The sequence below is a fragment of the Cottoperca gobio genome, chromosome 10 (assembly GCF_900634415.1).
Source record: "Cottoperca gobio chromosome 10, fCotGob3.1, whole genome shotgun sequence".
Classification (NCBI taxonomy): Eukaryota; Metazoa; Chordata; class Actinopteri; order Perciformes; family Bovichtidae; genus Cottoperca; species Cottoperca gobio.
Genome location: NC_041364.1, coordinates 12003578 through 12017475, shown reverse-complemented (window position 1 = coordinate 12017475; position 13898 = coordinate 12003578). Strand labels below are relative to the sequence as shown.

General features: G+C 38.5%; 1 protein-coding gene across 2 annotated transcripts; it reads right to left on the bottom strand.

The window, feature by feature from the left end:
* Positions 1–5625: 5625 nt before the first annotated feature.
* On the bottom strand, positions 5626–8277 carry LOC115014881 (solute carrier family 43 member 3-like). Of its 2 annotated transcripts, XM_029441997.1 has the most exons (6): positions 8123–8277; positions 7372–7600; positions 7098–7144; positions 6923–6999; positions 6000–6092; positions 5626–5911 (listed from the first exon to the last, which is right to left on the bottom strand). In XM_029441997.1, the coding sequence occupies exons 3-6, from the start codon at positions 7129–7131 to the stop codon at positions 5768–5770; spliced, it is 348 nt and encodes a 115-aa protein (XP_029297857.1). In that variant the 5' UTR covers positions 7132–7144; positions 7372–7600; positions 8123–8277; the 3' UTR covers positions 5626–5767. The 2 variants fall into 2 exon arrangements, with proteins under 2 accessions (XP_029297857.1, XP_029297856.1); XM_029441996.1 differs by lacking the exon at positions 7372–7600 and having other exon boundaries at positions 6000–6088.
* Positions 8278–13898: the final 5621 nt, after the last annotated feature.

Sequence of the window (13898 nt, the reverse complement as noted above, 5' to 3'; positions counted from 1 at the left end):
TCGAATTAAAGTTTCTAGCAAAAACAATCAAATGTTTAATATCTTACCAGCACATTTAATTTTCACATCATCGTCGTTCCACATTACTTATAAATATCCTTCATATCCTGTTATGTGATTATAGCTGGTTATGACTTGAAACCTATTTTTTTAGGTAAATAATTATCAAAGAACGTCTGGCTAATCCACTGTGACCTTTGACCTTTGTCAGGATAACCTGGGGCAAATCAAAGAGTCTGAGTTTAGAGCACATAACAGCGAATGGTAACTCACAGACGACGGCAGAGGAAGTTGAGGACGTCCCTGTGAAACAAGGTGTGTTCACTTTACTGTGGCATGGATTAATAGCCTACATAGTTAAATGTAACATCATAAAATAATTATACATTATGCCTATTTCTGTTCATCTTTATTATTTTCTCTTATATCTCTGTGGTCTCCCCTCATCTCTCTCAGAGAAGAGTTTCTGTGAGTGTTTGATGTCCAGGCTCTTTGTGTGGCACACGGTTTGGCTGTCGGTGATGCAGCTCAGACATTACCTCTTCATCGGCACCCTCAACCCCATGCTGCTGTGTCTGACGGCTGGAGAGCCTTCACTGGGTAAACGCACACTAACAGTACAACATGTCTGACTGTCTTAGCAAAGTTGGAAGTTTGAGCAAGACTTCCTTCTTAGGTCCATGAAGTTTCATGAATACTACTTCAACTAGGAAGGACTGTTATCTCATAGACCTTTTCAGACTGCCCAAAATTCATATTTTGCATATCCAGATTGATTTTAGAAAGTCTGGACAACAAATTATCTCATGAAATGTGATGTTTGCAAATCAGATCCAAACCACGTTTCCAGGTTGTGTGAAATGCGCTTCCAATGATTTCTACAGATGCGTCTTAGTACGAATCATAAGTGTTTTTTGCAACACACCAGGATAACGTCAAATCCACAATGACAGAAGTTCCATTCTGCTACTAGCAAAGCCCTATTGAGGACAACATGGAGAAGAACAAAACTGCTTTGACAGACGTCTAAATAAATGGTCTGATTTCACTTTCTGCTCCATCCCCGTAACATCACAATGTATACCAGCCACCTCCATTGTTGAGTTTGTCTGGTGTGACGGAGGAGTTCTGCACACGACAGCCTGGTTGTTTGGAGGGCGAATGCTTCCACATTGGAAAGCCGCGTCACTGATCCCATGCAACCCATGCAGATGGGTTCAAGATGTCTGGACACCCAAAGATCACTTGTAAATAACAGTGCAGACATTCTGGTTTAAAGATCAGATTCGAGAAACAAATCAGATTTGTCTGCAGTCTGAACGTAGCCATATTCTGTTTTTGGAGTCTTTTGTCTCTATCCATCTTGTATGTACATGTATATATATATATATATATATATATATATATATATATATATATATATATATATATATATATAATGAAAACAGTAGTTATTTCAAGACAAAAGATGAACATAACACCCTATGAGCATGCATTAGTAAAGGGGAAAAAATAATTTCAATGACATAAATGCAAACAAGCAGTCTAAGTCTATTGCAGCATAACTAGGGGCTGGTTCCATGCAAGTCTGAGTCAAAATATGAGCTTTAAATCTTAAGCTGACTTTTAAATGTGGAGAGGGTGTCTCCCTCCTGGTTCCACAGGAGAGGAGCTTGATCGTGGATCAACTGGAGGATAATATGGAATTGCAATTGTCCACCTTAAAAGTAACAAATGCGTGAACTAGTTTTCAGCAGTTTTTTGATACAGGATGTGCCAGCTTTTTGCAATGTTACATAGATAAAATAAATCCTTGAAGTTTGTTTTATGTGGGAGTTAAAGGACATATTCTGATCAAAGATAACGCCGAAATTCCTCACGCTGGAGCTGGAGGTAATGCCATCCGGAGTAACTATATTTTTATATGATGTGTTTTTAAGGTGTTTAGGGCCAAGTACCATAACTTCCATTAGTTATGGCAGTCGAGGCAGCAGGACGATTTCACAAGCAGTCATACAAATGAAGATCAGGCTGTGAATAGGCACACAGGTATCAGGTAACAGAATTTTGAAAGCCTGGCCCAGGAGTCTGGTGAAAGAAGTATTAGTATCAGGGCAGTTGTTAATCCCAGGATATCTCTCCAGACTTCATTATAGAATAAATGTTTTCCTTTAATTATATACTGATATGTTTAAATGTTTTATGAAGATGTTTATGACGGTTTTAATGTCAAAACATTGTCAAAATTGTGTTTTCTTTGACTTTGTTTGGGTCATCAGAGCATTAATAAAAAACTGAAAAAGGTAAAAAAGATTCCCTTTGTACAAAAGTATTATAGAAATGGACTATTACAAATACATATTGCTAAACACCAAAACAGCTTGCAATGATGCAAATATAAAACAACCATAAACAATTAGGTTCTGCTTTAATGGATCTATTTAAAGATTGCAATCTCCTGCCAAGTTATAATCTTTAAAGTTACACTCCCACTATTTTACAAACTTGTTTTAATTGTTTCCCTTCCAAAAGTACAGTAAAAAAATATATATATTTTCAAGGAAAAGAACAGACATCAATATACTGCTAAGATTATTAAGAGTGACAATAAGTGATGAGTGTGTCCTAGGAAGATGATCGTCCTCATATATTGGATACCAAAAATGACTGGAAGAGGATTCGGATCTATTGGTCACCAGAATATATGAGCTAGTGTTGCAGGTGAATTTTAAAATCTATTATAAGAATCATCAACCGATAGATACACTTTGAGATTCAGACACATGAAGTCGGTGTGCCACCTTAGATTGAATGAGGTCATGTCCGCCACATATTGATGATGAGTATATTCTTGAGAATAATTCTGAGCTGTAAATTGTACTTTCAGATCAGCCTGCCATGCCTCTCTGAATGCATATTTAAAAAAAGTCCTTTAATGTGGGAATGTGGCAATAAACCAGATTCTCATTCTGCTGCATCAAGAAATGCCGTCTGCACAGATGAAGTTACAAATACATAAAATATATTGTGTCTTTGAGAGATGGAGTGTTGAGAATTTAAAAGTAAAATAATTTTAAGCTTTGGAGGACTCTATTGCAGAACACTTTTTGCTATGTGCTCTTTACCAGAACTACATTTAATACATGCACCATTATCACTAAAGGAGCGAGAGCAATAGCTAAACATGAAACACACCGAGCAGGAGAGAGCAGAAAAGGAAGAGGGAGATGCCATTGCTAGTTGCTAAGCTACAGCAGCTAACGTTAGCAGAGCCAAAAGGAGAGGAAAGGACTGAGGATTTAGCGAGAGTCGGTGAGAGATGAAGGATAAGGAGAGAGTTGTAAGTGCTTAGGAAGTACAAGTGTAGGTTTAGATAAATGAAAGGTAAGTAGTCGATGTGATCAAGAATATAGAAACATTAATTTAGTTGAGCTAGAGCAGCGGAAGTACGCTACCAGTGACACAGAAACATAGAAAACCGGAAATGACGCACTTACTAGTGATGTGTCCTTCCGTGTCAAGGCTTTGAACCGTTCGTCGAGTAATCTATGAAGATTTTTGTGAAGCGTGTATCGAGGCTTGTGTTGATGACGTATGTGATGACGTTCGAAGCCTCGCGAACCTGCCGTGCGAATTTGCCGTGCGATTCGAAATATAAGGCTGAGCGAACCGCAATTGATCCCCCCCTCACACTGGACTTGGGACTTTATTGCACATTTGTTTGCAATCTATTTGAGCTTCTTTTTTTTTGCGATGGAACCAGCAAGAAGGAGATTTTCCCCTGTCTGGGAACATTTTGAGCTGATCTCACCTAATAAGGTCTACACATAGTAATAATAACTAGCGTAATGTACTGTAAACAAATGTGAAAACACAGCGAATCCTTTGTTCTAATGTCTTTCTTCTCATTTCTGGTATTTTAAAAGGTGAAATGTCTTTTGTGTTCAAAAGAACTTGGATACAACAATAACACCTCATCGATGCACACAAGTACATTCACATCACAACCCTCTCCCCAATTTGTTTCCACTTTCCCTTTTGACCCCGCCATTGACAGACACCATATTAATAAGTCCATAATTTATGTATTGGCATCACGAACATCATTCATTAATTTATTCAATTCAAAGCTTCACACACCAAAGCCATGCCATTATAATCACTCTGCCGGTTTGACATTTATTGTCCACTTGATGGCACAGTAGAGCAAATGAAGCACCATGAAGCTTCGGACCACAAGTGAACCATTTGGATGGAAAGCTTCAATGCTTCATGACGCTTCATCTAGCCATCACTAGCGCTTACCGTAAAGTAGAGATTTGTCCTTCCGTGTCGAGGCTTCGAAGCGTGTGTCTAGTAATCGCGGAATACTTTTGTGAAGCGCGTATCGAGGCTTGTGTTGATGATGTATGTGATGACGTTCGAAGCCTCGCGGGTTTGGCGTGCGATTCGAAATATAATGGGGAGCGAAAGGTAATTGAGCCCCCTCATAATCAACACTTTATATAACCGCAAATTTGTGGGTTGTTGTTGTCGTAATATGCATTGTTGCTGTTGAGTCCTCCAAAGCTTAAAATAATTTTATTTTTAATTTCCCAACACTCCCATCTCTCAAAGACACAATATCTGTTATGTATATGAAACTTCATCTGTGCAGATGGCATTTCTTGATGCAGCAGAATGAGAATCTGGTTTATTGCCACATTCTCACATGAATTAATTTTTTGGAATATGTAGAACTCTTTAAAATGCATTCAGAGAGGCGTGGCAGGCTGATCTGAAAGTACAATTTAGAGGTCAGAATTATTCTCAAGAATACATTCTTCAATATTTGCCGCACATGACCTCATTCAATTTAAGGTGGCACACAGACTTCATCTGTCTAAAGTCTGAATCTCAAAGATGTATCCATCGGTTGATGATTCTTATAATAGATTTTAAAATTCACCTACAACATTTTAATGCATCATTTAAAAAAAAAAAAATTTAATGAAAAAAGTTCACTGTACTTTTGGGGGGGGGAAAAAACTAAAAGCAGGAAATAATCTATCTACACTTGATGTATCCCTGAGGCATGTGTGAGGTGTTGATGTGTGTGTGGTTTTGTTGTGGCGGATTTTATTAGTATGTATTTATTAAGGGGTTTAATAGAGTGGGTTCTGTAATAGGTTTTATTAGTACATAATTATAGTAGGTTTTACTTAGTATATGGTTTGTATTGTGAATATATATATATATATATATATATATATATATATATACATACATACATATGTATATATATGCTGCTACAATGGCAGAGCTAACTCGAGAAGAGACCCAGAGACACACGTGTAGGGGACAGAACAGCCATACCATGTGATGAATCAGAGGGCGTAGGCCAGAATATGTCAGGTTGATTTACTAAACTCAGTACCACTGCACAACCTTTTAGAATACAGCCTTGGTTTCACCAGGTGAACTAAGGTATAAAGAGGGGAGCAAGATCAGTACTTGGTCAGTGTGCAGCTGGCTGGGTACTCAGAGTTTGTTATGTACTTACGTGTGTAATAAACTCCACTTGTATCTAACTTTGGACTTCTCCAGTGATCTTCTTTTCTCGGATAGAGATCTTCGTTTTTCTGACTAAGTATTATGTTATAGAGACTGAGTAAAACTAGATTTGCGGTAGTTTAAATAAGTTAAAGTAAATATTAGTGGTAGGAGTCCAGTCTTCTTCACTGGCCCAGAGGACAGATTTTTATCCACAATAGTTTCTTGGAGATTTCTACCCGTATGTGTAGTCTTCAGGCAGCGGGTAGGGAATGTGGTCTCTGGGAAGCAGGAAGAAAGTCCTGAGCAGGTGAATGACGCTGCAGGCGGACATGAACAGGAAGGAGGAGCGGAGAGAGACGCCAGCCTCGCGTAACAGCTGCAGGAGAAGACCACAAGATCATTGTTACAACATGAGATGGTACAAATATATTTCACAATGAGAGCAGTGTGTGAATGTTTCTCACCTTGATGACAAGGAAGAGTGCTGAGGAAGAGTCAACGGCCCCGTTGTAGAGAGTGATGACGGTGGAGCGACATGAGCTGAACAGGTTTTCTACCTTTAGGAAAGAAGTTTTATTAAAACAGATTTAGAGTACGTGTCTACGTGTCTGTATGTTTTTTTCCTTCCTTTTTATATGTCTACTTTTCTCCCATTTAATTTCAAATTAGTTCTTGACGAGTTGAATTGCCTGTTTGAACATGAGGATGTTTTTTTTGTATTCACAGCTACACCATTCAAATGTTACAGTTTAGGGATTTCTTTTTTTCCTGAACAAGATCTTGAGCTTGGTCTGAGAAAAGCCCCGCAAAAAAATAACACTGACAGTAACGTGAATTGCGCATCACTTGCAGCTGTTATCTGCCCCCTCTCAAGGTCCGATTCACATCTCGCCCATAAAGTTTTGCAAAAATAGAAGGATTGTATTGTTGATTTATCTAATTAATGTAGTTCTCAATTAATTGACTTAAAGCTTAACCATGTCATGTGATATGTGATCAACTTTAAGAACAAATATTTACTGGGACCACCACAGAAAATTACAGATGAACATTTAATATCCAGGAATATACATTATAGACACCACTGACAATCCCTGCCATCAACAATTTGGCAACACTTTAGCACATTGACCATACACGACCGACTAGACATAGACTTTGGATTAGTTATATGGTGAACACTCAGCTTTCCTCAACCTTTTAACAAAAATGCTTAACATGTCTTGCATCCAGATTTTCCAGTTTGAGGATTTGCTGCTTTTCTCCTTTTACAATTATGGTGAATTCAATATTTTTGGGGTTTCTGACTTTTAGATGGACAAAAAAAGCAGAGTAATCAAAACAGATAATCTTTTAAATATTTCAAATCCAAAAACTGCTTCAGTACCTGCATGTTGGTTATTACAAACACAATGTCACCCACTGACAGGAGGGACACAGCTGGGAACAGCAGGTTGGAGAAAGCTGATGGGAAAATAAAAATGAGCATCCACAGCTGTTACTTATCAGTATTTCTTTAGGCAATGAGGAACAGAACAAAAAGACAGATAAATGTTCCACACCTGCAGTCGAGAAGGCCACCATCAAGGTCCCCATGGTGTAAAGAATTCTGGTGGGAAAAATAAATTCCAGTACTGTGTCATTTTATTGGCATGAGCGCAAGAGTGATGCTTTCAATGACAAGATAAAGACAAAACAATGGAAGATTTCTCTCAAAATGTATCAAAAATCAATACACTTTCAGCAACTAAAAGAAAAAAAGTGACATTCAATATAATAACATCAAAGTAAACTGTGGCAATAAGTGAAGGACTCAAATGCAAACAGTCGACGCACTAGGGTACTGGTTCAGGTGACTTGAAAGCAAACACAAGATTATGCAACATTGTAACTACAAGGAACTGGCAGAGGAACAAGGATCTGGGCCGGTATATACAGAGAGGATGTTGATGATGAGGGTGGGCGGGGAAGAGCAAGGCAACTGCAGAGTAGATGAGGGAAGTGGAAACAGGTGGGAAGATGGGTGGGGCAGTCAGGTGATCGGCAAAGTGTGGACTTAGAACATCTGGTGGATGGAAAATAGTAATGAAGGAGCATGGAATTAGAAATGTGTGTGTATATATATATATATATATATATATATATATATATATATACACACATTTCTAATTCCATGATCCTTCATTACTATTTTCCATCCATATGTATATATACATATATATATATATATATATATATATACACATATATATATATATATATATATATATATATATATATATATATATATGTATATGTATATGTATATGTATATATATATATATATATATATGTATATGTATATGTATATATATATATATATATATATATATATATATATATATATATATATATATATATATATGTATATATATATATATATATATTAAACAGGATACACTTAAGATCAGAGAGGCCTGTAAAGAGAGATGTAATAAAAAAAACTTTTTATGCAAGCATGTCATCTGTTTAACCAAAGGTGAGATTGAAGGTGACATTGAAGATCAGAGAGCCCAGCATCAAGTTGTAATTGATTATTTATGCTGACCTCTTATTTGTCACCTGTTGTGTACTCTGTCTCACATATTTTAAGCACACATGCCCAGTCAAGCTCAGCTTTCAAACCATCATGCTGGTTGTTGTCCTCTTGCCCGTCAGCCCTGCCTCCTGTTCCCCTTCAGACTAGCTCCACTCCAATCTCCTGTCCACCAGATGCTCTCATACTTTTTACACCAGACTTCCTCTTTTACCTACTCACCTGTTCTCACTTCCCTCATCAGTCACTCACTGTCCTGGACCAGGCTTTCAAAATTCTGTTACCTGTTACCTGTGTGCCTATTCACAGCCTGCTCTTCATTTATATGACTGCTTGTGAAATCGTCCTGCTGCCTCGACTGCCATAACTAATGGAAGTTATGGTACTTGGCCCTAAACACCTCAAAAACACATCATATAAAAACGTGTAAAAATATGTCATTTAACTCCCACATAAAACAAACTTCAAGGACTTCTTTTATCTATAAAACTTTACAAAAAGCAGGCACATCCTGTATAAAAAAAACTAGTCCATGCCTGTGTTACTTCTAAGCTGGACTATTGTAATTCCTTATTATCAGGCTGCCCTTATAATTCTGGCTGTAGTTTGAACTGGACTGGACTGAATGAGTTTCTCACTTTATAATGAACCATCAGCTCTGCAGTCCAAAACGGTTAAATCTGTCTGGTTTGGTGTTGTCAGTATTAATAAATAACTTGTTGGTAAATGGTCCAGATGTTGCCCCTGGGTGGGGGTTTGATGAATTAAAGAACAAGCTAAAAGGTTAATGTTTTTCAAGGACAATAAATATGAACCATAACAATTTTTCACAATTTCCCAATCCAAAGGTTGTTCTAAAAAAACCTTCATAACATAAGCCATGTTTTGGAAATATGGTCACAGCTCTCAAAGTAAAACATTTTTTGTTTTGTATACTAAATATTAAAGGGAACATGACCGCTATTTATCCATAACAGTTAGTAATGGGACTTTCTCAATAGATATTTATTGTATCTTTAGACATGCTAGAGCCCAGAGGGCACACCTGGGAGTAACCTGTACAGTCTGTAAAGCACACTGAGACAAATGTATAATTTGTGATATTGGGCTATATAAATAAATTTGATTTGACCTGGGACACACTGATTAGGTCTGCCAGGCTGTGTCCCTTTGGGTTAATTACTCGTCTTTATCAGCATTAAATCTTTACCTTCTAGCACGAGGTTTGCCCTTTAGTATGTCCATGATGAGACCGTTCCAGTGCGCACACAAGATGTCACACAGCTGCGTTATAGCAAAGGCATTGGTGTACTGGCTCACTGCAGGGACACACAAGCAAGGACAAGATGGTTAGAGACAAAAGACTCAACAACAGAATACGGCTATGTTCAGACTGCAGACAAATCCGATTTGTTTCTCAAATCTGATCGTTAAAACAGAATGTCTGCACTGTTATTTGCAAGTGATCAGATCAAATTTGTGTGTCCAGACATCTTGAACCTATCTGCATGGGTTGCTGTGGTAACGACATACGCATCAGTGACGCGGCTTTCCAATGTGGAAGCATTCGCCCTCCAAACAACCGGGCTGTCATGTGCAGAACTCCTCCGTCACACCAGACAAACTCAACAATGGAGGTGGCTGGTATGTATACATTGTGATGTTATGGGGAAGGAGCAGAAAGTGAAAGCAGACCATTTATTTCAACGTCTGTCCAAGGACTTTTGTTCTTCTCCATGTTGTCCCCCATAGGGCTTTGCTAGTAGCAGAATGGAACTTCTGTCATTGTGGATTTGACGTTGTCCTGGTGTGTTACAAAAAACACTTATGATCATATCTGTCAACCCTCCCGTTTTTCCTGGGATTATCCCGTATTTTTACTTCTATCCCGTTTTTCTCCCGCTTAAATATTTTCCCAAATTATCCCGTATTTTTAACTTTTCAAAAAAAAAATAGGCCTAATTAAAAAAAGTGTAAAGTGGCCTCCGGTAGAGCAGGTGGCAGTATTATGTTTAAGTTATGTTATGTTTAGGATCGGGTCGCGGGGGCAGCAGCTCCAGTAAGGAACCCCAATCTTCCCTTCTCCGGGACACATCCTCCAGCTCCGACTGGGGGATCCTGAGGCGTTCCCAGGCCAGTGAGGAGATATAATCTCTCCACCGAGTCCTGGGTCTTCCCCGGGGTCTCCTCCCAGCTGGACGTACCTGGAACACCTCCCTAGGGAGGTGCCCACGTAAAGGAGCAGCGGCTCTACTCCGAGTCTCTCATGGATGGCTGAGCTTCTCACCCTATCTCTAAGGGAGACGCCAGCCACCCGTCTGAGAAAACCCATTTCGGCCGCTTGTACCTGTGATCTCGTTCTTTCATGACCCAGCCTTCATGACCATAGGTGAGGCTAGGAACGAAGATCGACCAGTATATTGAGAGCTTTGCCTTCTGGCTCAGCTCTCTTTTCGTCACAAACGGTGCGGTAAAGTGACTGTAGTATTTACATTGGTGGCTGTTAAAATATGGGCGGAGTCTGGTAAAAGATTTCCCTTATTTTGAAATTCCAATGTTGACAGGTATGCTTATGATCCATACTAAGACGCATCTGTAGAAATCATTGGAAGTTCATTTCAAAGCACCTAGAAATGTGGTTTGGATCTGATTTGCAAACATCACATTTCATTAGATGTTTTGCTGTCAAGACTTTCTAAAATAAATCTGGATATGCAAAAAAATATTTTGGGCAGTCTGAAAAGGTCTATGAGATAACAAGTCTGTTAGAAAAATATTCTTAAAGTAACCCACAAAGTCAGATTCAGATCAGTTCTTTCCTTTGTTTATTCCTTGTTTACAGTAAAGACTTCTTCTATGATCTATAGTTTAGCAGCAGTTCACACTCCTGTCCTCTGCTTTGGCTATACACTCAATATTTTTCCCATCACAGGTCCTTCCTAGTATTCATGAAACTTCATGGACCTAAGAAAGGAAGTCTTGCTCAAACTTCCATCTTTGCTAAGACAGTCAGACATGTTGTACTGTTAGTGTGTGTTTACCCAGTGAAGGCTCTCCAGCCGTCAGACGCAGCAGCATGGGGTTGAGGGTGCCCATGAAGAGGTAATGTCTGAGCTGCTATCACCGAAAGCCAAACCGTGTGCCACACAAAGAGCCTGGACATCAAACACTCACGGAAACTCTTCTCTGAGAGAGATGAGGGGAGACCACAGAGATGGATAAATTACATTTTACAATGTATTAATCCATGCCACAGTAAAATGAACAGACCTTGTTTCACAAAGACGTCCTCGACTTCATCTGCCGTCGTCTGTGAGTTACCATTCGCTGTTATGTGCTCTATGCTCAGACTTTTTGATTTGCCGCAGGTTATCCCTGACAAAGGTCAAAGGTCACAGTGGGTTAGCCACAAACGTTCTTTGATAATTATTTACTTAACAAATTAAGTTTCAAGTCATAACCTGCTATAATCACATAACAGAATATGAAGGATATTTCTAAGTAATGTGGAACGATGATGATGATGAAAATGAAATGTGCTGGTAAGATATTAAACATTTAATTGTTTTTGCTAGAAACTTTAATTTGACAGTTGTTTGTTTGCCTTTCAATATTTGTAAGTGAATTTATTAACTGTTAACCTCTTACAGTGTGGGGTAATTTACCAGAAAATACCTTAAAAACGACATACATAAAAGTAAATTAAAAGCTGCTCTTCAACCATTTGCACCATATACATGGTTCGGTCTCATTCAAAAGATGACTATAGCTGATAGGTATGAGCTGGAAAACAAAATAGGAACACAGCATCAAGTATTAGGAAGTTCAGGTTCAAATTTCAGAACAAAACCACAAAACACAACATATTAGACAGGTTTTTCTAAGAGTAACACCAGGTGTTTCCAAGCTGAGCAATTTGGAGATATCATCATAATTATTGATAAAATATTATTAGTATTGCTCATAAATAACTATTATATACCCATATTCCCTGCCAGTAGTAATGACAAAGAGTAAGTGAAGTATAAACAATTATTTTGTAATATTTATGTGTTTGTTTATATTATTTTCTGAACTTGAATATAAAAAAGACAATTTTGAAAAAGAAAATAACATTTGTAAAAAAGAAAAACATTGAAGTAGCATATCTACTTGTTCAGAATTTCATTGGCTACACGATACGTCAGTCATCGGGAGACTTGGTTGGTATTAGCTTGGTCTGTAAACAAAAGAAGAGGGGCTGGCACTTCCTTATCAAGTTGACACTCATTGGCGATTGAAGGCTGTAGATAAGGCATGGAAGCTCCTATTGGCTCAAATGAGGTGTCAATCAATAGCTTAGAGTGCGGTAGCCATTTTGGATCATCATAGTCATGGTATCAGTGCTACATGCACGGGACATAAAGTTTTACCAGTATAAATAGAAAATAACACACATCGATCAGCTGATTTCAAAGATTGCAACAGCTTTTCATGGCCATTTATGATGTGATGATGTTGACGATCAATATATTTTTTACTGGAATCGATCTATTGGACATTTGGCAATGACACAGGAGGGTTTTTGTTGGATTATTACGAATTACAGGATTATGCTGAGGCTTCATGGGTGAGTTGGCTCAATGTTATGACTTTGATTTTGCTTGCTAGTTTGAGGAGCTGTTTGTACTTGCTGTTGTGGTTGTGATCTCAGAACCGTTTTGCTCACTAAATAGACGAGATTCTAAGCTTTCTAACGATGTATGCATTGATACAACCTCTGTGAAAATGTAACGAAACACACGACCCGCTGGCGGGCCGCTCACACGGTAAGAAATACATTCTAGTATTTCTTATGTAGGCTAATAGACTGATTTTTTACAGGCTCTGAGGATCCCTAGGGGGTCACTAACCTCTTGTTGAAGACCCATGCTCTACAGGAAATCTATTCAAGTGTAAGTTTTCCTCATGAGAATTAAGCTCCTCTGTTGCTCTCTCTGCAGGTGGACTGTCTCTGTGGCTGTTGCTGGTGAAGCCACACTCTATATAAGTAATGTAAATAAACTGATTCATTAACAGAAGTGTTTTTCTGGGGTTGAAATGTGTTGCTCTTGAACTACAACACTAGGTGATGTAACTGTTTATTAGTGTTTCATAATCACACATAATTAACTCATCATCCAAATATATTAATGGGAGTAACGTAGCTGGGTGTAAAGGTGAGGCTCTATGAACGTAAATGTTAGAGCTGGGCAGAATGGTTACGTTGTAGCTGGATCTAAGTGCAGCTGTTATGTGTTGGGAGCAGAAGTTCTCATAATATTCATTACAGCATCAGGAACACAAACTTGACATCTAATTAGAGCCCATAAAAAAGGGGCTGATTTCCCCATTTCTATTAGGATAGCCATTACTGCAACAGCTTGCAAACAGGCTGGTAGCAGAATAGAAAGCCACTGCGCAGTAATACATTCAGCAGCTCATCTTTAGGAAGTCTTGCCGACACCTTCGTCCTCAGTTTGCACCACTGAACTGAATCAAAGCAAGACCAGTTGGACCAAAACCAAAGTGTGTTAGTGGGCCAAATGCCTTTTTAGCATTCAGTCACATTGCTACTGCTTTATGCTAAAGTGATGTAGATCTAAACATGACATGGAAACGTCTCCTCATATTGGAGGCATGAAGGCCAGCAATGAAACCCACCCGGTTTATGTGAATTATAGAAGGAACCACTTTTTTGAGGCACATTGCCTTCAAGCATCAAGCATCTTCCCAAATATTTGGATGAACCTAAATGCTTGAATTAACC